The 25,224-nt window shown below is 40.0% G+C and overlaps 1 protein-coding gene across 2 annotated transcripts in view; it reads left to right on the top strand.

Annotated features, from left to right (window-relative positions):
* The window catches only part of LOC126095301 (ubinuclein-2), a 381,847-nt gene that overhangs the window by 101,089 nt on the left and 255,534 nt on the right, over window positions 1-25,224 (top strand). Inside the window, exon 3 of one of the 2 annotated variants that reach the window (XM_049910091.1) lies at window positions 4,704-4,799. The exons of the other annotated variant lie outside the window; for it this stretch is intronic. Coding sequence (XP_049766048.1) covers window positions 4,704-4,799 — 96 coding nt within the window. The remainder of the gene's footprint in view (window positions 1-4,703; window positions 4,800-25,224) is intronic. 2 annotated transcript variants of the gene reach the window in all.

A 25,224-nucleotide genomic window follows, 5' to 3' on the forward strand; every position in this document is an offset into this window, starting at 1 on the left:
TCCCACCTCCTTCCCAGATCTATTTTTTCAATCAGATAAGTATTTGGTGCAGTTGTTTCTGCAAAAATAAAATTCCCATTGTATTCTCATCACAGAATGAGGGGAAATTGTGACCAGTTATGAAATGTAGGTTGATGACATGAAAAATTAACTCAGTTGTGCAGTGATTTCTTTAAATGTCCTTCTTGTCCAGTTTCATCTTTACGTCAGTGGCAGCTTTCCCCATTTGTCGTTTCAACTGTTAAATATGCTAGCAATTTTTGATACGGTGCTCAGTTCAGTATAAACCTAATTCCTCTTTGGAGGAGTGACGTCCTTGTTACATTTAAAAAAATAAAACACACACACACACACATATATATAATAGAGGGAAACATTCCACGTGGGAAAAATATATCTAAAAACAAAGATGATGTGACTTACCAAACGAAAGCACTGGCAGGTCGATAGACACACAAAATTCAAGCTTTTGCAACCAACGGTTGCTTCATCAGGAAAGAGGGAAGGAGAGGGAAAGATGAAAGGATGTGGGTTTTAAGGGAGAGGGTAAAGAGTCATTCCAATCCCGAGAGCGGAAAGACTTACCTTAGGGGGAAAAAAGGACAGGTATACACTCGCGCGCGCACACCAATATCCAACTGCACATACACAGACGCAAGCAGACATTTGTAAAGGCAAAGAGTTTTGGCAGAGATGTCAGTCGAGGCAGAAGTACAGAGGCAAAGATGTTGTTGAAAGACAGGTGAGGTATGAGCGGCGGCAACTTGAAATTAGCGGAGGTTGAGGCCTGGCGGATAACGAGAAGAGAGGATATACTGAAGGGCAAGTTCCCATCTCCGGAGTTCTGACAGGTTGGTGTTAGTGGGAAGAATCCAGATAACCCGGATGGTGCAACACTGTGCCAAGATGTGCTGGCCGTGCACCAAGGCATGTTTAGCCACAGGGTGATCCTCATTACCAACAAACACTGTCTGCCTGTGTCCATTCATGCGAATGGACAGTTTGTTGATGGTCATTCCCACATAGAAAGCTTCACAGTGTAGGCAGGTCAGTTGGTAAATCACGTGGGTTCTTTCACACGTGGCTCTGCCTTTGATCATGTAGAGCTTCCGGGTTACAGGACTGGAGTAGGTGATGGTGGGAGGGTGCATGGGACAGGTTTTACACTGGTGGCGGTTACAAGGGTAGGAGCCAGAGGGTAGGGAAGGTGGTTTGGGGATTTCATAGGGATAACACTCTTGGTTACGAAGGTTAGGTGGACGGCAGAAAGACACTCTTGGTGGAGTGGGAGGATTTCATGAAGGATGGATCTCATTTCAGGGCAGGATTTGAGGAAGTCGTATCCCTGCTGGAGAGCCACATTCAGAGTCTGATCCAGTCCCGAAAGTATCCTGTCACAAGTGGGGCACTTTTGGGGTTCTTCTGTGGGAGGTTCTGGGTTTGAGGAGATGAGGAAGTGGCTCTGGTTATTTGCTTCTGTACAAGGTCGGGAGGGTAGTTGCGGGATGCGAAAGCTGTTTTCAGATTGTTGGTGTAATGGTTCAGGGATTCCGGACTGGAGCAGATTCGTTTGCCACGAAGGGACCGTTTGATATGGAATGGGTGGCAGCTGTCATAATGGAGGTACTGTTGCTTGTTGGTGGGTTTGATGTGGACGGACGTGTGAAGCTGGCCATTGGACAGATGGAGGTCAACATCAAAGAAAGTGGCATGGGATTTGGAGTAGGACCAGGTGAATCTGATGGAACCAAAGGAGTTGAGGTTGGAGAGGAAATTCTGGAGTTCTTCTTCACTGTGAGTCCAGATCATGAAGATGTCATCAATAAATCTGTACCAAACTTTGGGTTGGCAGGCCTGGGTAACCAAGAAGGCTTCCTCTAAGCGACCCATGAATAGGTTGGTGTATGAGGGGGCCATCCTGGTACCCATGGCTGTTCCCTTTAATTGTTGGTATGTCTGGCCTTCAAAAGTGAAGTAGTTGTGGGTCAGAATGAAGCTGGCTAAGCTAATGAGGAAAGAGGTTTTAGGTAGGGTGGCAGATGATCGGCGTGAAAGGAAGTGCTCCATTGCAGCGAGGCCCTGGATGTGCGGAATATTTGTGTATAAGGAAGTGGCATCAATGGTTACAAGGATGGTTTCCGGGGGTAACAGACTGGTTAAGGATTCCAGGCATTCGAGAAAGTGGTTGGTGTCTTTGATGAAGGATGGGAGACTGCATGTAATGGGTTGAAGGTGTTGATCTACGTAGGCAGAGATACGTTCTGTGGGGGCTTGGTAACCGGCTACAATGGGGCGGCCGGGATGATTGGGTTTGTGAATTTTAGGTAGAAGGTAGGGGTGCGGGGTGTAGGTGGGGTCGGGAGGTTGATGGAGTCAGGTGAAAGGTTTTGTAGGGGGCTTAAGGTTCTGAGGATTCCTTGAAGCTCCGCCTGGACATCAGGAATGGGATTACCTTGGCAAACTTTGTATGTGGTGTTGTCTGAAAGCTGATACAGTCCCTCCCGGCAATAAAGTACCACGGTCGTGGAACCCTTGTTAGCCTGGGCTTCAGCAGTGGTGATGTTGGGAGTAGGATTAAGGTTTTTTTAAGGAGGATTGAGAGGCAAGGCTGGAAGTGAGAAATTCCTGGAAGGTTTGGAGAGGGTGATTTTTAGGAAGAGGAGGTGGGTTGCGCTGTGACGGAGGACGGAACTGTTCCAGGCAGGGTTCAATTTGGGTAGTGTCTTGGGGATTTGGATCATTAGGTGTAGGATTAGGATCATTTTTCTTTGTGGCAAAGTGATATTTCCAGCAGAGAGTAGGAATGTAAATTTACAAATGTCTGCTTGTGTCTGTGTATGTGCGGTTGGATACGGGTGTGTGTGCGAGTGTATACCTGTCCTTGTTTCCCCCTAAGGTAAGTCTTTCCGCTCCCGGGATTGGAATGACTCCTTACCCTCTCCCTTAAAACCCACATCCTTTCGTCTTTCCCTCTCCTTCCCTCTTTGCTGATGAAGCAACCGTTGGTTGTGAAAGCTTGAATTTTGTGTGTGTGTTTGTGTTTGTTTGTGTGACCTGCCAGTGCTTTAGTTTGGTAAGTCACATCATCTTCGTTTTTAGATATATTTTTCCCACGTGGAATGTTTCCCTCTATTATATCCACATATATATATATATATATATAAATCATTGCTTGATTTGTGGTTATTTAATTGTGTAGTAGTCCTCGTATGCATGAGAATTCATTAAGCCTACAATATAGCTATTTGCTCTGTAGATTTGTTAGTTACAGAGTTGACCCTCCACTGTACTGCTTGTACTTAACCAAATACCTTAAGTAACATGGAATACGTGTTTTTACACTACATTGTAAAGTTAAATCTGTTACCAGATTGTTATTTTTTTGTTTCTGTGTGATGCTTTTATTTCTGCTTTCTTTTCCTTTATTTCTTTTGTGTAAAATCACATTTATATGTATATCTGATGAGGCGTATTGTGTTGCTTTTGTTGTGAAATGTTGTTTTCGTGCAGTGTATATGTGGTTCTTTATTTATTTATTTGTGTATTTATTTTACTACAACCACAAACTAGAACTTCATGTCCTGCATATCTCAGTTGCAGTAAACACCTAATCAACACAGTCATGTGTATCATCACCATTCATTAAAAATAAAATTTTCCTTAAGTCAGTTGACTATTCAAAATTTGTTTGCTCTTAGTCATCAGTATATATTGCCAAACAGCCAATAGCTCTCTTACCATTGTTGTCAAACACCAAGGAATTCAACACTCCTCCATGCCAGAATGCTACAGTCCACAGAGCGTTTATAGCCACACCACAACAAGCAATATTACTTTTTTGTGCCCTCCCAGTAAACACAATGTTTGCTGAGCATGGAAGATATGCATTGTTGTTAGGTGTCTTCCCAATATGTACAAAAAATAAATTCGTGCTTGACAGAATTAATCAGAAAATTCATTCCACTCAATAAATTTGAGTTGTCTTTATTAGTTCTTTGTTGGGTCCACATCAACTATAGTTCAGCAGTAGGGAATTATAATAAATGCACACCATCCACGTTGTGTGAGGTACAGGTTTGTACAGGCAGTGCACTAAAATCATGACTAATAACTTCATAGTTCTTTCTTGGTAATAAACAGTGTCCAAGTCTTCAGTAAGAACAGGAATAATGTAGACTTCATGTGTATTTTATGAGTAAATGCATCTTGGATTTTAAATAATAATAAGGTCTAGTCATTCCTCATTTTATTGCTTATGAACATTAACACCAAGATGAGGTCTTGAGAATAGTTGAAGGCGGTGTATATGCAGTTGGGCTGGGAAGAGGGGGTAGGTTGATAGGATGGGCTGATATCATGTGCGCCTGGAAATAAAGGTGGGGGGGGGGGTAATTCGGAAATTTTGACAGTAATGGGAATATATCTTTGGATTTTTATTAATTTTTTGGAGCTGTATTATTTGGGAGAAAAATGTGGTTAATAGTAACAGTGAGAAAACAGTTGCTCGAAAGGCTTGTTGTAATTGAAATTTTATAAACTTTGATACTGGAGTTCTTCTTTCTTCTATTTTCTTTTTTCTCTTCCAGAAATTCCCCTTAGTAGTATCTGGCAGTTAGTGTGTACAATTGTGATCTATTAAAATGTAGTTAACTGATCTTTCCTCCATATATCAGAATTAAGATGGTTTTCTTTTTTATTTGCAGGGAGTTGGCCGTAAGAAACATGGCAGATATGTTGATTACGTTGATTTGGGTGCAGGATATGATGAAACAGATCCATTCATTGACAACACAGATGCAGTAAGCTTTGTTTTTATTATTTTGAGTTAATAAGTGGATTTTTGCATTGTGGATTAGTGTGTGATTTTATAATTCAGTTGATGCACATGGAGGGGTTTCAAAGCTTTTCCCTTTTTATAAGTTTGAATTCCGTTGTTTCATTTATGAAGACCGCCATCATTTACTTTCTCTCTCTTATTCTCTTGTGGCATTGTTTCATATTCTTTGGAAAGCATTGCCAGATTAGATCATCATCTGAATTCTGTATCTCCATACTTCAATTTTCTGCAGAACACATATTTGATCGTTTTCTTTGAAATTTAGTTGTAAATAATTAAAAAAGGAATTCAGCTTATTTCACAGTCTTGTATTTTATGATACTTGGTGGGGGGATTCTAAAAACTTTTCCTTTTATTTAATACGCTAAAAATGTTTGCTGAAGCTATACTTATTATGGGAAGCCCATAAAAATGGTTGAGTTATGCGCAAGAGCCCTTGTCCATTTTAACCCATAAACCTGCACATTTGTGGCTACTTACAAAGTTGATAACCATGTCTTTCCAGTGGTGGAAAGAAAGATATTGTTAGTGTTACACATGCATTAAAACCTGGAAACACTAGAAATTTCTGGATCCAGAGCTTAGAGCTAATAGGAGTGTCAAGAAAAATCAGAACTTAATACTAATGAGTAGCTTTCAGCTTCAACCAAGAGGCGTTGTGGCATGATGAATGGTACATTGGTTTAAAGTCATCAGTGTGGAGCTCCTGTGCTGTATAAGAATTCTGCATCACACACTCTGTATGTTTTTTTTTATAATTTTTGTCTCCTCGTTGACTTTAGGACTTGTAACTTACAGCTTGTGTCAGTTGTTTTGTTTTGGATCATTTCATGTCTCGTCTTGCTAGCTCTTCCCCTCACGACTTCAAAGTTTAAGCTATTGTAGCCCCACTTAACTGTTTTATATCCATGTGTATGAGGGCTATCCAGAGAGTAGCAGACATTTTGAAATAAAGAATTAACAATAAGGAGAAATAAATTTTATTGTTTACAATTTAAAGGTACACTCTTAAGCTAGTTTTTTATGTAATTGCCATTCAAATTGAGGCACTTATCGTACCTAAGTTTTTCAGTACCGTCTCTAGAAATTTGTCACCTGCAATCGCAACGACTGGTTCATACTGGCATGCAGTTCGGCATCAGTATCAGTGTGTTGTGAAGTGAGCCATGCCTCCATTGCTGGAATGACGTGGTAGTCACTTGGCACCAAATCCTGGCTGTGTGGTGGATGATCAGACGTCTCCCATCCAAAACTGTGGCTCTCTGGTATGATTGGCTGTGTGGACGGTTGTTGTCATGAAAAAATGACTTTTGCACTAAGTTTGTTTTTTATTGTCTGCCTTAAATTTGTCTGTGTTGGACAATACTTCTGAGTTAATTGTTGTGCCGTGTTCAAGGAAGTCAACGAGAATGGCACGCTTAGAGTCCCAAAACACAGTAGCTATGATCTTTCTTGCTGATAGCATTTGCAAACACTTCCTTGGTTTCTATGTGTGTCCACATTCCATCAACTGCCTTTTTGTTTCACAGTTGACATTCTTTACTCAAATCTCATCCCCAGTTATGATACCACCAATAATTTCGTTACCATTTCTCTCATAATCTTCAACGATGGTCAGTGCTGCAGCTAATCTTTGTTTTTTGTGGTCTTCCGTTAGGATTTTAAGAACCCATCTAGTACAAACTGTGTTAACCAAGCTTCTCTGCCACAATTTCATGCATCAAACTCTGTGAAATTTGGGGACAATGTTATGAAAGGTTCATATTCGTGAAATGATAATTTTTTTAAATTTTGTTGTTCATTTTCATCACTGGTTTGTCAGTCACAAGGCCAGGCTTACCACTCTGATCCTCATCGTGGACTTTGGTATGTCAATTTTTTAAGTCAATACACCATTGCCTCACTCGGCTTTCCTTGTTATTCCATTTCTGTGCACATTACAGAGGTCACAATAAATTTCAATTGGTTTGCTGTTTTTTGCCCACAAAAATGTAATCCCTGAACGCCCCTCGTAAGTGGTAGGATATCTGTTATAGCGCACATTTTAACATGTACAGAAAAAAAGTAACAGACATACAGCCCACACACTGCCACCACTGGATACATACTGAGTGTAGGTATGTTACAGCACAAGATGGTGGCTATAGCCCTGCCCACCTCTGATGTGTGTTACTTTCTGGTTAGCCCTCTTAAATACACTAATCTGTAGAATGGGGGGGGGGGGGGGGGGGAGGAGAGAGAGAGAGAGAGAGAGAGAGAGAGAGAGAGAGAGAGAGAGAGAGAGAGAGAGCTGCTGTGTGGTGGGGTGGGGTTGGAGATATATTTGGAGCGGGATGGGGGGCTAGCTTCTGTTGCCATGTTGAAAGGTATTATTTTGTATGTCATTTGAATGGGGTGTAATCAGACCTCCCACTTACTGTCAGTGGAGCTGTTGAGGTGCACACTGAGCAAGACATACAGTATCAGTAGTTTTGATCATGAATAACAAATGGGACGCCCCCCTCCCGTGGTTGTGCAAGGACTGAGCTTCCCATGTGCCTCTCAAATGAGGAAATACTACAAGTACTCAAATTCAGTGAACACAGTCTCAGCCAAAGCAAAGGTCGTCATAGGCTGATGGCAGTGGTTATTATTGACTTCACTGTGTTATAAAATTGAATAAAGAGACTGCAGTGAAGCTTCATTAATAGATTCAGAGTTAGGTAAAACCAACCAGTATGTGACATACCATCCAGAACAACCTTCCTGCTATAGGGAATAAAAACCACCTCCTACTTGCATGCCTCTGCTTACTCAACACATTAGAGAGATTAGTATGGGTATAAGCACACAACCATTGAATTCCCATAGCAGAGAAATAGGTCATCCGGATTGACAAGTTAAAGTATGCTTTGCCAGGGCATGAGTAGGTCAGAAACCTATGGTAAGGTGAGGAATTCTGCTTATCAACAGGATATCGCTAAGGTAGTTGGTGGAGGCATTATCTAATGGGAGATGTTTAGATGTAGTGAAATGATACCCATTCCATTATGTCTCACTGGCAAACAATACAGGAATGTACTGTCTAATTATTTGCTTGCCTTTGTTCGTCTTAAGTAATCTACAGGTGAACTACATCTTCTGCAAATTTTCTGAATGATTTGAGGAACACTTCACAGACGTATTATTACCTTAATGCTTCATGTCACATGTAGGATGCCATAGGAACAGATGCACAAGACATGAAACAAGCACAGGCTCTTCTCCACTGGTTGTGGGAATACAGATAGCAATTTACTAATTTCTGTGAATGGGCAACCCAATGCACGAGAGAAGACAAAATATATGGTAACGGCATTTTACTCAATTCTGTTGTCCAGCTTTTGGCTGGAGAGTGGGTCATGAGAGTGAGATGGTTGCCTGATGATGCACTTGCTATCAGATACCGTATTTTTCTTGTCCTGTACTTCTGACTCCTTAAAACAGGTGTGATGGTAAAAGTCAAATGTGCCTCACGACCTGTACAGCTCTAATGTATCAGTATCTGATACCCCTGTGGGAATAATTGCAACTGTATTTGAATCATTATACTTGTTTTAATTCCACCCACTACAGATTAATAGTTTTATGGTGCTATTACTTTTTCTCGTGTGGTACACTAGGTGCAATGTGGCCTCGGTACCTCACTTAACAACTCTTATTTTGTATGAAATAATGGATAGATGTTTGATCGTAATATCTTTGACACTGAGATGTCCTGTCACAGCCAGTTGCACCATAAAAATGTTATCTTATAATCTACTTTTCATCTGACTGCTTTCTTTTCCATTATGTTCTCAATGCATTTGATTGACATTAATTTATAGTCACCTTCAGTTAAGTTTATCAACTTTTAAAAAATTGTAACTTCTGCAGTAATCAATACTTTTCCTCTGTACAAATTAGGAAACACTGCTCCTTGGACTATGTGTACCTTTATTCAGACTAAACTTATGTATCGATTGTTGTGCTGTTCGGTCAAATTCGGCTAATTGTTCCATCTCTTATTTACTATCTTAACTCTAACCTTTAAAAAAAAAAAAAAATGTGGGAAATGGCTGAGAATGAAAATACCCTCCCTTTACTATCTTCTCTCATATTTACACGGATCAGGCAGTCTTGTAGATAACTGAATTCCCAAGTATGGCTCTGACTATGCACACAGAATGAAGACTTGCCTAGACCATTTTCTATAAACTAAGGAGCATATGAAACTTCCTGGCAGATTAAAACTGTGTGCCGGACTGAGACTCGAACTCGGGACCTTTGCCTCTCGCGGGCAAGTGCTCTGCCAACTGAGCTACCCAAGCACGACTCGCGCCCCGTCCTCACAGCTTTACTTCTGCCAGTACCTCGCCTCCTACCTTCCAAACTTTACAGAAGCTCTCCTGCTTCTGTAAAGTTTGGAAGGTAGGAGGCGAGGTACTGGCAGAAGTAAAGCTGTGAGGACAGGGCGTGAGTCGTGCTTGGGTAGCTCAGTTGGCAGAGCACTTGCCCGCGAGAGGCAAAGGTCCCGAGTTCGAGTCTCAGACCGGCACACAGTTTTAATCTGCCAGGAAGTTTCATATCAGTGCACACTCTGCTGCAGAGTGATAATCTCATTAAGGAGCATATACTAATTCTTCACAATATTTGCATGAACGGTGCCATTATGTGGCTAGAGTTTTGGGCACAATGTCTTTAATGTTGCAGCAGCGTCTTTGGTCCAGGTTCTCTGGTAGGTGGCTCTGCTGTTGGCACATATCATTCAGGCATCACATAACAGAATAGTTGCAACTACCAGTAACATATGAGCAATTGGAAAAAAGACTGTCAAGATCACAGTATCTGCGATGTTTTTTCCTAACTGATCATCGACCATAACAGATTGTTTTTTCCTCCCACTCATGTTGAGTAAAGTGACCATTAACATACATTACAAAATATACAGTCATCATTTTCTTAATTCTCAAATAAAATTATGTAGCGGCATGACACTGAGTGGTGCAAATGTACTAACACCACCAACGGAGATAGCGTTTTGAAACACACAAACACGCCTCTTCTCCCTTTGCGTAGCAAATAATATGTTAATTTCTTTTCCTCCAGTATTAAAATCATATAAGGTACATTCAAATTGGTGGTTACCTTTCTATAGTGGATTAGTAACATTGGCTTAAAAATGTGGTATGTGTGGTGTCACCGCCAGACACCACACTTGCTAGGTGGTAGCCTTTAAATCGGCCGCGGTCCGCTAGTATACGTCGGACCCGCGTGTCGCCACTGTCAGTGATTGCAGACGGAGTGCTGCCACACGGCAGGTCTAGAGAGACGTCCTAGCACTCGCCCCAGTTGTACAGCCGACTTTGCTAGCGAAGCTACACTGACAAATACGCTCTCATTTGCCGAGACGATGGTTAGCATAGCCTTCAGCTACGTCATTTGCTATGACCTAGCAAGGCGCCATTTATCCTTTGCTATTTAACTTGTGATGCCTGTACCGTCAGACCGATGTTCTCCAATTATGGATTAAAGTTAAGTATTCCAGAAGCTATGTACTATTTTTGGCTACTATAATTCCTTGTCATTTTCCAGACCTCACGCCAGCCTGCGCGAGCTTAAACGCGTGCCTTTCGGCTTCCTTCAAACTCCGTGAATTGGCTCCTGCCAATTCACAACAGTATGTATGTTATAATATCCCTGGACATTATATCTCACACACACACACACACACACACACACACACACACACACACTACTACTACTACTACAGTCTTAGGCAACTGAAGCCACATTGAGTGTAGCTTCAGTTGCCTGTGACTTTTGTGTGTGTGTGTGTGTGTGTGTGTGTGTGTGTGTGTGTGTGTGTGTGTGTGTGTGGTCTTATTTTTCATGGAGGCCTCACTGGCCAAAAGCTTTATTTGTGACAGTCTTTTTGTTGTGCCTGTCTGTGACTTAGCATCTCCGCCTATGGTGAGTAGCAACTTTCCGTATCATGACATTGTTAAATTCCTTCCTGAATTTTCCATTGTTAGATTATCCTGTACCAATTTTTTTGTGTGTGGTGGTAATGAGGAAATAGACAAATAAAATAATTGTTGCCCACAAGGGTCCACTTACTAATGTAGAAAGTTGAGTAGAGGTTACATATCAACAGATGAGTTTGACTGATGGCTCTTATTTTTGTGCAGGCCTTGGGAGTGGAACAGTGTTAAACATCAAATCTTCTACAGTTGTCTTTAATAAAATATGTCATAAGAGCCCACCAGTTCACTAAGATCTTTTATAGTATGTACACTATGTGATCAGAAGTATCTGGACACATGGCTGAAAGTGACTTAAAAGTTCGTGGCGCCCTCTATCGCTAATGCTGGAATTCAATATGGTGTTGGCCCACCCTTCAGCCTTGATGACAACTTCAACTCTCGCAGGCATAATCAGGTGCTGGAAGGTTTCTTAGAGAATGGCAGCCCATTCTCTATAGAGTGCTGCACTGAGGAGAGGTATCAATGACAGTCTGTGAGGCTTGGCACAAAGTCGGCTTTTCACAACATCCCAAAGGTGTTCTATAGGATTCAGGTCAGGACTGTGTACAGGCCAGTCCATTACAGGGATGTTATTGTCATGTAACCACTCTGCCACAGGCTGTGCAATATGAACAGGAGCTCGATCATGTTGAAAGATGCAGTTACCATCCCCGAATTGCTCTTCAATGGTGGGAAGCAAGAAGTTGCTTAAAACATCAGTGTGGATCTGTGCTGTGATAGCACAAATAACAAGGGGTGCAAGCCTCCTCCATGAAAAACACAACCACACCATGACACCACCACCACCTCCGAATTTTACTGTTGGCACTAGACACGATGGCAGATGATGTTCACCGGGCATTCATGGTACCTACACCCTGACATCCGATCGTCAGATTGTGTACTGTGATTCGTCACTCCGCACAACGTTTTTCCACTGTTCAGTCGTCCAGTGTTCACGCTCCTTACACCAAGCGAGGTGGTGTTTGGCATTTACTGGTGTGATGTGTGGCTTATGAGCAGCTGCTCAACTATGAAATCCAAGTTTTCTCACCTCTTGCGTAACTGTCAAAGTACTTGTGTGGATCCTGATGCAGTTTGGATTTCCTGTGTGATGGTCTGGATAGATGTCTGCCTATTACGCATTACAACCCTCTTCAACTGTTGGCGGTCTCTTTCAGTCAACAGACAAGGTCGACCTATCCGCTTTTGTACTGTACGTGTCCCTTCACATTTCCACTTCACTGTCATCAGAAACCATGGACCTATGGATGTTTAATAGTGTATAAATTTTGCGTACAGACGTATGACACAAGTGACACCTAATCACCTGATGATGTTCGAAGTCTGTGAGTTCTGCAGAGCACCCCATTCTGCTGTCTCACGATGTTTAATGACTACTGAGGTCGCTGATATGGAGTACCTGGCAGTAGGTGGCAGCACAATGCACCTAATATGAAAAACGTATGTTTTTGGGGGTGTCTGGATACTTTTGCTCACATAGTGTATTTTATAAGAAAGGTCTTCAACAAAATTCTTTTATAATCTGATATCCATGTAAGGTTTGTAGCTATAGGGAGAGAGGCTAGGACAAGCTTTGCTATGGGATTATCAGAAGGATATGAGATACGTCAAGGAAGTGGGTTGAACAGAGGCATGTTAATCTAATGAGGATATTGCAGGTGGGAGCTATGAGCAGCTGATTTAGGAATTGCAGGTAGAATGTTGGCTAGTGAGCCACACATTTCAGTGTGTAGCTTAAAGGAATAACACTGAAAAGGGGTTTGATGACCACACACACACACACACACACACACACACACACACACACACACACCAATTCATGGCAAACACAGGGACGTTACAGAGAAATAAGGGTATGTTGCCTGTTGCCACATCCAGTAGTCATGGAACATGACCATTTCTTGTTCAACAGCAGGTGGGAAGAATCAGACGTCGTTGGGTTATCTTCCGCCGCACCTACATCATTAAGACAACCTGCAATATCTCATTAACTCGAATGGTGATAGCTGGTCGCTGCCACAGTAGTAAACTTTCACGATTCCCAGAGTCAGGTGCATCACATGGTGTTAGCCGTAATTTGTGTCAATCTAAACGAGTGGGTGTTTTGGCTGACAGGTAAACATCTGTCATATTTCCGAGCACATTTGAACTTGTAAGTTCCTGTGTTTAAACTTATTTAGCCTGGTGCTGGAGGTAAATTGACTGCTTGTTTCTCTAGTTCTCTAGTATTTATTTAGTACAGGTGTATTACTGAAGAGGTATTTTTAAATTTTCAGAAATTCCACATCATTGTGGATGTCAATATAAGCTAGACAACTTCTGCTATATCTGTGGGAAGTTCATCTTTGTCAGAAATAGGAAGAAAATTTCAACAGTCATAAAGAAAGCATGTAAATACTACTTTGGAGTAGAAGTTGGAGACCAAGATGAAGAATAGGCACCACACATCTGTTGTGCTACATGTTACTGCAAACTAATTCAGTGGTGGAAAGGTAAAGAGAATATGGCATTGTTCGCTGTGCCCATGGTGTGGAGAGAGTCCTAGGACCGCGTTGCTGATTGTTATTTCTGTCTAGCAAAAATTCAAGGTTTTACAAATTAAAAATCGAAGAGGCACATTGTTTACTCAGATCTGCCTTCAGCGAGAATGCCAGTGGAGCATTCTGACACCTTCCAGTACCTTCAAGAGCTCCAGGTCAAATTCGGAGTGACAGTGAAGTTAGTAGTACTGAAGAAATTGCAGATGATGATCCTTTATATCACTGCGCAAGGGAGACATAGCCGCATTTGTTAACACAAGCAGATTTAAATGATTCAGTACTTGATCTAGGACTTTGTAAACAAAAGGTGCAGCTGCTTGGTTCAATATTACCAGAGTATAATTTTACTCTACCAAACTACTAAAATCAGTGTTTTCAGGCACAGAGAACATGCCTTTATTTCCTATTTTGCAACTGACAGACCACTGACATTTTGCAATGACGTTGCTGTCCTAATGAAAGTGCTAAACTTCACCTGTATTTTAGGGAGTGAAGACTTTTTATAGATGTGTCAAGGGTGTTTTGCTCTGTAACAGAAATAAAATACCCTCTGTTCCAGTAGCTTATGCCAGAATTAAGAATTTGTACAAGGATGTGAAATTCATTACAATACAATGAATACAAATGGAAAATATGTGCAGATTTCAAAGTAATTGCTATGATACTGGGAGTGCTACACGAAGTATGCATGTTTTCTTTGAGTGTGGGATAGACGAGACAGAAATTCTCACTACATGAAAAAGAAATGGCCTAGGCGGAGACTGAAAGTGGGTGAAAAGAATGTACAACGTGAAAGTCTGTTAGATCCTGAAGACTACTACTTCCGCCACACCACATCAAACTTAGCCTAATGATACAATTCATAAAGACCATGGATCCAACAGGTGGTGGGTTTGCATATCTAGCTACCAGGTTCCTCCGTCTACAAAAATAAAGGAAGGTGTATTTGTGGACCCACAAATCAAGGAGCTGCAGAAAGATGCAAATTTTGAAGCATCTTGAACTGACAAAGAAAAGACAGTGTGGGACTGTTTCAAGATGGTGTCAGAAAACTTCCTCGGAAGAAGAAGAGCTACTAACTACAAAGCAAAAGCGAATGACATGATCAAAGCATATAAAGATCCGGGGTACAATATGTCTTTGAAGGTATATTTGATAGACTCTCATCTGGACTACTTCAGTGTGTTCTAGTGACATATCGGATGAACATGGCGAAAGATTTCATAAAGACTTTTCTACCATAGAAAGGCATTATGCAGGGAAGTGGGTACCTTCTATGCTAGCAGATTACTGCTGGAATATCTTCCGAGAGAAGAAAGATTCACAATATGAGATAAAAAAAGTGATGTGCAGTACAATACAGTGGCTCATTTTTTGTCAATTTTCTGTAATTTCTCATGTCAGATAAATGCTACAAAGCTTATACACAAAGATTACTGTGTTATCTCATCCTCCATTAATGTGATGAACTTAAACATCATACAAACGTGAATTTGTTTATTGAATTTCCCCTCATGTTTGATGCACTATATTGGAAACAGAAAAGAGAAATAAAATTGATTCCTCATAAACTATTCCTGACAGAAAAAACTAAAAAAATGTTTGGATTCAGTACTCAAAGTGCAACTAGGATCACTATGTACTTTTTCATAAATACGAAAAAGGTGTGGTTTTTTCTTTCTTTTAGGAGACATTTCTTATGCTGGAGTAAATGTTGTTGTCATTCTACTATTTTCAAATGGTTCAGGCTCCAGCCTGTAACTTCAGCTTCTAGTTTGCTGCTGCTCCATTCAGTTCTCTCTGTTGATCACTGTCATAATTTTTACTGCAGTGTGGAAACTGGTGAAGAAAGAACAGTTGTTCACACAACTCTATAAAGAGTACTTCTTGGGCTTCTATGGTAACACAGTTTTTGCCATTATACAAGGACAAAAAACACTGATGAACCCTCTTTCTTTGTTAGTACCTACAACTAAGCTTGACACAGTAGTTGATAGAATATTTTGTCTGATGGTATGAGGAAACTTTTAAAAATGATTGAAAATAGTGCATATCAGAATGTAAATAAGGTCATCCCAGCCAGTAAAACTTTGATTTGTTACTACAATACTCTGAAAATCTAAATGAAATAGGGCTTTGTCAGTTGTTGTTGTTGTTGTTGTTGTTGTTGTTGCTGGTGTTGGTGTTGTGGTCTTCAGTCCTGAGACTGGTTTGATGCAGCTCTCCATGCTACTCTATCCTGTGCAAGCTTCTTCATCTCCCATACCTACTGCAGCCTACATCCTTCTGAATCTGTTTAGTGTATTCATCTCATGGTTTCCCTCTACGATTTTTACCCTCCACGCAGCCCTCCAATACTAAATTGGTGATCCCTCGATGTCTCAGAACATGTCCTACCAACCGATCCCTTCTTCTAGTCAAGTTGTGCCACAAGCTCCTCTTCTCCCCAATTCTATTCAATACCTCCTGATTAGTTATGTGATCTATCCATCTAATCTTCAGCATTCTTCTGTAGCACCACATTTCGAAAGCTTCTATTCTCTTCTTGTCTAAACTATTTATTGTCCACGTTTCACTTCCATACATGGCTACACTCCATACAAATACTGCTTTGTCTGTATGAGAATGAATTAGTTAAGGTCTAAGAGACTGGCATATTAAGAATCAGAAGGAGGCTATTTTCCTCCTCGAAAAGAAATTATCGAAATACAAACAATAAATGGAAAGTGATTGGCAGAAAAATGTTTGTTCCTAGTTCAATCAGAGCTTCAAACTACCTCTTTAAGAATTAGGCACTAAACTCTTTTCACAACAATACTCCAGCATGTTGGTAAAAAAAAAATTACAATTGCTAGCTGCAGTAAGTTTTGGAGTTCTTGAATATCAATTTACAGACCAGTATTGGTGACAAACTGCAGAACAATTTTACTGTCAGCCTCATTCATCTTCTGTAGGGACAGAATAGAAAGATCAGAGCTCATGCAGATATATACAAGCAGTCTTTTCTCCCCCACTATATTTGTAAGTGGAACAGTAAACGGAATGGCTTGCAGTGGTACAGAGTATCCTCCATCAGGAACTGTATGCTGGCTTGCAGAGTATGTGTGTTTAGTTTTGTCACTGTAATTTGTCAGAATATACATGGGAAAAATTAATACAGGAGGGAGAATTACTAAACGTAATGGCAAACATCTAAAAGGATGTAGAGCAGAATAAAATAAAATAAAATAAAATAAAATAAAACTTCTGTCCAAATTGCACACACATTCGTCACCGGCAGAGCCACCATTTAAGCAGCTGCAACCATTCCCACACCAGAATGGCCCTATTTCAGCTTGTGTTCTTGGATGCTGCATAAGTAGTGACACACAGTCTCTGTTAAGAGAGCATACTTTATTTTTGTAAATATAAAGCATATTGTCATCATAGATGTGAAATATTATTCCCACTTTGCTTGCAAGCAAATCACCCATGCAATTTGTTCCCTTTCTCCAGACATTTCTCCCCCTGCTACTGACCATGCACAAATAAATACTGTTTATCACACAGAACTGTCCTGCACTTGACCCCTTCTCACTCATACCTATTCCCAGTTCTTTCCTCTAGACATTGTACCTACTTTGGATAAGCCACATATGGTCTTATCATCAGTTATCTAAAGAAAATCAAACCATCATATAATGACTCAGTTAACAGTTCTTGTATTGTAAAATACAAATGAAGTTAGTATGAAGATATATAAGTGTGATTAAAAATCAGAAAGTGGCAGTAAACACATGTGGATGTACTGTGTTCAGAAGTAAAGGAGGAGATGGTGAAAAGAACCTCTAAACTTTTAAAAAGGCATAAAAGCAAAATTTAAATGTTAAGAAAACCACTATTACCACACACAAAGCCTGAAACAGCAGTACTACGTAGATACCATAATACAGGGTGTACATAAAGTCTGGGAACACTTTCAATTATTTATTGCACAAGAACCAAACATTGTACAGATGTCATACATATGTCATTTTGAAGAGAAACCCTGAAAGTTTTTTCATGTATACCGGCACAGCGTAGTTTGGTAACTTGCTAATAGTCAGTGTTAGTCGCAAACATGGCAAGTCCAGGTGCGGAGCGAGCTTTCTGTGTTTTGGAGTTCATGAAATCGCCTCCCCGATCACCAGATCTCTTTCCATGTGACTTTTTCTGTGGGGATACATTAAAGATCTGGCGTATGTACCGCCTCTACCACATGATGTAGCAGAGCTCTGGGAGAGAATACGGGAAGCAACTGCCACAGTCGATGATGCCATGCTGGGATGGGTATGGCAAGAATTAGATTACTGTATTGACATGTACTGGCTCACTCATGATTTGCATATCAAATGTTTGTGTATTGAAAAAATTTTCAGAGTTTTTCTTCAAAATGCAATATGTATGACATCTGTGCAATGTTTAGTTCTTGTGGAATAAATAATTGAAAGTGTTCCTGAACTTTATGTGCATCCTGTATATAAGAAACTAAATACTAAACTCCCTTGCCAGGCCCCAAGGGCAGCATGATCACAAAGAAACCAAAAAGTTGCGAAGACACCGGTATGAGTACCTCAAAAATAAAGTGCCATAACTACAATGAGGATTCATCCAGAACAGGATAGCACTTTAAGGAAATCTGTAAAGAATGTAAAATTCTTAGCTTGTGCTTGCCAAAGACAGAAATGAAATACTGGCATTAAAATAACTCTGTGATGATAAATGCATAACAGCTGATGTCTTCAGTATGTTACACATTTCACTCAGTACCACCTACTCAGCAGCATTGAGACTAATGATACAACTGCACCATTTGAAGAAAGAGACCAGCACTTGTGGTAGGGTATGGCAAGTGCCATTCTTAACACAAAATGTGAACTGGTAGAAAAATATACTGACCAGCCTAAATAGGCGCTATGAACTCGGGGAATGAGTCGAGACCATGCAAAAAATAATGCACAATGAACCACAATCTCAGTTATATCACTTCATGTGACCTTTTTATGTTGTTGTGATGTAGATATCGTTACCGGAATAAATTTAACAGCAACTGAACAAAGCCGATATAGGTGTCTCGCACAGCATGGACACCAAGAAGAGTAGTATTCTTCCTGTCTTTATTTTATTATTATTATTTATTTATTTATTTATTTATTTATTTATTTATTTATTTTAGCATTGTTGGACTGTAATTTCATTTTGGAGATTGTTTCCTTAGGGACCTACATAGTTTTGAAGTGGCATAAAGAAAATTCTAAATATTATTATTCTATTTCTTTGAAATAAATAAAACTTCAATATAAAATGCTGTAAGAAAATTTATATAAAAAGTAGTCCAAAAATTATGCTCTAAAGGCCACTTGCAGGAGAAGCAAATGAAGTAGTATTGCATAAAACAGATACAGTTTCTTGTGGAACTTTATGTATATAGAAGAATGTAAATTAAAAACAGAAAGATGGAAATGTTTCTTTTATAAGTTATATTCAGCATGACTGCTGTAATGATGTTACATACTCATGAATATATTTAAATATTACGAATAAGAATACTTGGGTGTTGCAGTTCCGTAAGCCCGCATCTCGTGGTCGTGCGGTAGCGTTCTCACTTCCCACGCCCGGGTTCCCGGGTTCGATTCCCGGCGGGTCAGGGATTTTCTCTGCCTCGTGATGGTTGGGTGTTGTGTGCTGTCCTTAGGTTAGTTAGGTTTAAGTAGTTCTAAGTTCTAGGGGACTTATGACCACAGCAGTTGAGTCCCATAGTGCTCAGAGCCATTTGAACCATTTTTGCAGTTCCGTAAGGACTGCCTTTGGGAAATTCCAGCCTGCAATGCCTTCTCTTGGCCAGTTGTGGCATTACGATCCTTGAAGTTTCAACAACAACAACCATATAGAAGATCAAAACGTAGCATAGCTGCAGCAAGAATCCTGACCACAAATGTAACAAAGTGTGTCTGACACTTGATGTGAAATGGCTGTGGAGCACCGAGGCGATATCATGTTTTGTATTAAGTTCTGTGTTTGTGGGCAAGAATTCGTTGAATTTGACCTGAATACCAAGGGCTGGTTCCTGGTCTCTCCTCCACAATGTCCCAACCCATAAAGTGAAGATTTTGTGTAATATTTTGGCCAGCAAACAGATAACGGTGTGGGATCACCCACTGTATTTGCCAGATGTGGCCGCAAATTACTTCAGATCATTCCCCAGATTGATCTTAGCATTGAAAGGGCACCATTACTACATGATTAATGACATCCAAGAAAATTGTACTGCAATACTAAATGCAATTCCAAAAAAGGATCGCAGTGTTTGTTTCAAAACACTTCTAAAACTATTTCAGATGTACAGGGTGTCCATGAAATCCCTTTACAACTTCAAAATTTTATTACAGCAGCAGTTGTTGAAATATTTTAATATTTCTTTTATTGTAATTAGTTTTTCTTTTATTGTAATTAGTTTTTATAAAGGTTTTTTTTGACAATGTTTAATAGACCTCTATATGGGCACCTTTAGGTGCATGAAACACACAGACGGTACTCAATTTCTTACCATGTTCGCTGTAGCATAGTGTGATCAGTGGTGGCAGTGGCATTATGAATAGTTTGCTTGAAGTCAGCAATGTCCCGTATCTCTGTTTGATACTCAATATCTTTTACATACCCCCATAAAAAAAAGTTCAAAGGAGTGATATCTGGCGAACGCGGTGGCCAAGGAATTGGCCCATCCCTCCCAGTCCATCTGCCTGGAAATGTTTCATTGAGGAACTGACGAATAGGCAGTCCTCAGTGTGGTGGTGCACCATCTTGCTGGAAAATGATAGTTGGTTGTAAGTCAATCAGTTGTGGTGCTACATATTCGGTCAGAAAGTCGAGGTAAACATCTACCGTAATTGTTGGCTTGTTGAAGAAAAACACACCAATTATTCGGTTGCACATGATTCCACACCACACATTCACTTTTGGACTATACCGGTGAAGCTCCCTAGTCACATGGGGGTGTTCAGATCCCCAGATTCTCACATCATGTCTGTTTAATGTTCCAGAAACATGAAAAGTTGCCTCGTCACTGAAACAAACTCTTGAGGAATGCTTCATCCTCCAAAAGGCGTTCCAGCGTGTTTAGAGCAAATGCTATCCATTTTGGCTTGTCATTGGCTCAAGTGTCTGTAACAGTTGCACTTCGTAAGTGTACAACCGGAGGACCTTTTGCACAGTTGAACATGGTAGTTGCAACTGTCTGGCAGCAATGCGGATGGACTTCTTAGGTGAACAACTGAAGATGTTTAAAATACGATTGATGTTTTCCTCGGATGTTCGTCACCCACTCCTCCCTTTATCCAACACTGTCCCTGTCTCCATAAATTTTTTTGTGCCATGCACGGATTGAAGGGCGCGGTGGTGGATCTCTTCCATATTTCATTCTGAAGTTTCGTTTAGTCTGAACATCCGATTTTGTCTCAGTAAACCAGGACACACAGTGTGCCTTCTCTTGAGGAGTTCCCATTTTATAGAGGTTCAGTTCCTTCCATAAACAGAGTATCTGAAATAAAAAGTTTTATTACATATAAAAACTTTAGTAAACAATGATTACAATAAAAGAAATTTTGTTAAAATATTTCAACTACTGTTGTAATAAAATTTTGAAGTTGTAACAGGACTTTATGAACATCCTGTAATTGATTCAAGGATAGACTATTTTGAATGAACACAGTGATTTTGTGAACATAATTCATGACTTGTATTTTTCATAGCCACAGCTCTAATGGAACAGAGACGCAGTGTGTATGGGAACAGTATTGAAAGTAATGCAAAAATTTACTTATTAACTAATGTAGTGTGTGGAAATTACAGTTGTTGCTAGAGTTACTTTTCCTTTATACAAAACTGCTCAGTATTAATCTTCATTAAAATCAAAATATGGGCATCGTCGAATACACTGTGTGTGTGTGTGTGTGTGTGTGTGTGTGTGTGTGTGTGTGTGTGTAAAAAAATCAGGTGCACAAATGACAATTTCCACTGCATTTTATTTTAATGCTACTTACCCCCTTCAATAAATTTATCCATCCAACTATGCACAATACACATTCTGTAGACTTGAGGGTATGTCAGACAGCTGTGCTCCTTCTTTACCAACAACTCATTTACAGCATGCTTTGCTTTGACTCGCGTATCTACCAGAGAGAAATTCTGAAATGCCTATACTGGATAACCCCAGATACCACGCACAAATGGTTAAGAGTACATTGAAATACTGTTAATTACCTCTCCATATGTACTTCTCGAATCAGTGTGGTGAGGTGCTGATGTATCTCCCTGTTGTGAGTGATGTACGCTACTAGTGAACAAATGTGCCTTGGTAGTCAAAGAACAATGGAGCAGCAACTTGAGCAAGTTCAGCATGAAGCAGCTTCCAAATGATGGAACTAAAAGATTTTCCCAAGCTGAAGAGCGTTTGATGCCATACGCCACAATTATACAGCCCACACAGGGTAGCTTCTATACCTCAGAGTACATTGTCTGCCCTAGTAAGATAGCACTGATACAGCTATGAATTCTTTGTGCTTGTATGCAGTCCATGGCTCGTGGCTTGGATGCAGTAGGCTAGGCTGTAGGTTCTGATCAATGAGTACTGTGTGGGACCAGTGAGTACTTTGCGCTCAGTGAATGGTACTCTGATTGGGCCTGCTTGTGGCTGATGCTAAGATCAGCTGTAGGTGCCAGCTGGGGTTACTACAATTGCAAGCCGAGTGGTTTGGTTAGTCGTTAGGGAGCATAATTTCATTGTAATGTTTTCGTGAGGTTGTGGTTTTGCAATGGCTGACATGATAAAGGAGTAAGTCTCATAGTTTTGTTTTAAATTTAGGAAAATGGCTGCAGAAATGCTCTAGGTGTTGAATCAGGATTTTGAAGAAAACAGTTTGTGTCAGACACATCTCAAACACAGGTGAAAATTGACTGATGATGACCTTTCTGTCGGCAGTCATCGGACATCTCACTGGAAAATATCCAGAAGGTGGGGGATTTCATATGTAAGATCAAAGACAGATCATCTGAGACTTGTGCAGCTCCTTGAAAGATGTTATGAAACATTTAAACACAATCTGTTACACTTTAACATGATTGAGAGAGAGAGAGAGAGAGATTAAAACTGTATGCTGGACTGGCACTCAAATCTGGAACCTTGCATTTCGGAGGAAATGCCTTTAACTACTGACATATAGACATGACTCATGACATGCCTTCACAGCCTTGCTTCCACCAGTACCTCTGATCTATCTTTCAGTCTTTGAACAAACTCGCCGGCCGCGGTCGTCTAGCGGTTCTGGCGCTGCAGTCCGGAACCGCGGGACTGCTACGGTCGCAGGTTCGAATCCTGCCTCGGGCATGGGTGTGTGTGATGTCCTTAGGTTAGTTAGGTTTAAGTAGTTCTAAGTTCTAGGGGACTGATGACCTAAGATGTTGAGTCCCATAGTGCTCAGAGCCATTTTTTTTTTTTTTTTTGAACAAACTATTCTGCATACTTCTCTGAACTAACATTTCGGGAAGAAAAGTTTTTGCAGAGTAATAGTTTAGTCACATCATAGAGGTTTGCTTCCAGAATGACTACTTCATTCTGCAGTTCAGTGTGCATTATTTTGTAATTTCGTAGCAGATTTAAACTTTTAGTCTTGTCTTCCAGCAGGGTATGTGTGAGAGGTTCTGCAAAGATAGGAAAATAAGAGAGGGTATGGACTGAAGCGAAGCTGGGAACTTAAGTTGTGCCTATATAGCTCAAACAGTAAAAGCACGGGCCATGAAAGACAAGGTTTTGACAAACAGTTTTAATCTGCTAGGAAGCTTCAAAATGGTATACACTTGCTGCAAAGTGGTATTCACTCTGGCAAGATGACAGTTGTTCTCTACCTGCCATACTCACGAGACTTGGCTCAGTTTTACTTCTTCCTATTCCCCAAGATGAAAACAATGTTGAAGGGTCAATGCCAATCATTGCCAAGATCTGAAACTACTGCACTACTCTTAAGTCATTCATTAGGAAGCTCTGTGCACAGCAGTATACCTATGAATGAATAATGTCAGGCACAACAAAGAATACAGAGTTGAGTACTGAAGACGCAACAATGAGCAATATTCAGGTATGGAGAAAGGCCACCTAATGAGAAAGAGAAGAGGATTGTCAAGTTGAATATATGTGAACTTCTTAAATAAGAAAACCAAAGGAACCTTGTTCAATAAGGTGAGAAAAAAGTTTTTTTTTTTTTTAATGAAGATGCCTTGAAAGATGCATGATCATATAAAGATTTAATGGACCATAGTCAGTGTGTTACCTTTCTTTCATAGATTTTGGCTGATAACTCTAAATAATGTAAAGAAGTTCAATGAAGAATAATGTAGCAATATTGGACTAAGACTAAAGATCAAAAATAATGTGAGGAAATTGGCATAAACAGCCAGGCGACTGCAAACAAATATCCTTTACACAGCTGCAAAATCACTAATGTATTAAACTGCAAAGTATTTGTACCAATATCGTACAGAAGCAAACATACCAACAAAATCGATGTACATCTAAAGGAGTCAGTGCACATAATATGGGAACGCTGAAACTCGTACACACATCTTGGATCCATGACCTTGGAGACACTGCTCTGCCGGACCTGAGACGACAGTAGACAACAGAACGGAACAACTTTCACGCTCCCATACTCTCAATAGTACTTTCAATGCAAACGGTATTGGATAGTTTTCCACACTGTCATTTGGAGTACTGTAGGTCTGTATGGGAGGATGATATGCTGTGGTAGCTCAACCCTTACTCCAGAGAAAACATGGAAGGAGGGGTGAAATCTAACAATTTTTGATTGTAATACCTCTGAAGTTCCTACTGCATCAGTTTAGATTAGATAAGATTGACTTTAATTCCAATTGGTCCATGGTGAGGAGGCCCTCTAGGATGTAGAACATGTTAGAAAAACAATAATATGTGACAAATATGTACAACTGAAACAAATAAGCTGATGTACCTTCCACAGGTCCCAAGTAGAATGTTTTTTTTTTTTTTTTTTTTTTTTTTTTTTTTTTTTTTTTTTTTTTTTTTTAAAAAAACACTGTATGAAAGATTTATTTTACATACACTCATTTACTAAGATCACATTAATGCACTGAATTTAAAATTTAAAAAATGTTTTTTATTTGAGGTAATAAACATATAATAGAACTACTACAATACTTATTCACAGTGAACACATTACTGCACTGAAATGCTGCACAAGTTAGATTGTACACACACACACACAATCAGTTGTTTCTACTGAGAAATTCAATAGAGTAGTAGGAGTTGGCCACCAAAAAATTCTGTAGGCTTCTCTTAAACTGAATTTCATTGGTTGTTAATCTTTTTATGGCTGCTGGCAAGTTATTGAAAATGTGTGTTCCTGAATAATGCACACCTTTTTGTACAAGAGTAAGTGACTTTAAATCCTTATGGAGGTTATTCTTATTTCTAGTATTGATTACATGAATTGAGCTGTTGGTTTGAAAAAGTGATATATTTTTAATGACAAATTTCATTAAGGATTAAATATATTGGGAAGTAATAGCTTGTGTCCCTAGTTCCCTAAACAGGCTTCTGCAGGATGTTCTTGAGTTAACACCACATGTAACTCTTACTGCATGTTTTTGTGCCCGGAAACTTTAGCTGGGCTTGATGAATTACCCCAAAAAATAATCCCATATGACATTATGGAATGAAATTTAGTATAGTATGCCAGCTTTTTCATTTTTATAT

Source organism: Schistocerca cancellata, chromosome 8 (genome assembly GCF_023864275.1).
Source record: "Schistocerca cancellata isolate TAMUIC-IGC-003103 chromosome 8, iqSchCanc2.1, whole genome shotgun sequence".
In the NCBI taxonomy this organism is placed as follows: domain Eukaryota; kingdom Metazoa; phylum Arthropoda; class Insecta; order Orthoptera; family Acrididae; genus Schistocerca; species Schistocerca cancellata.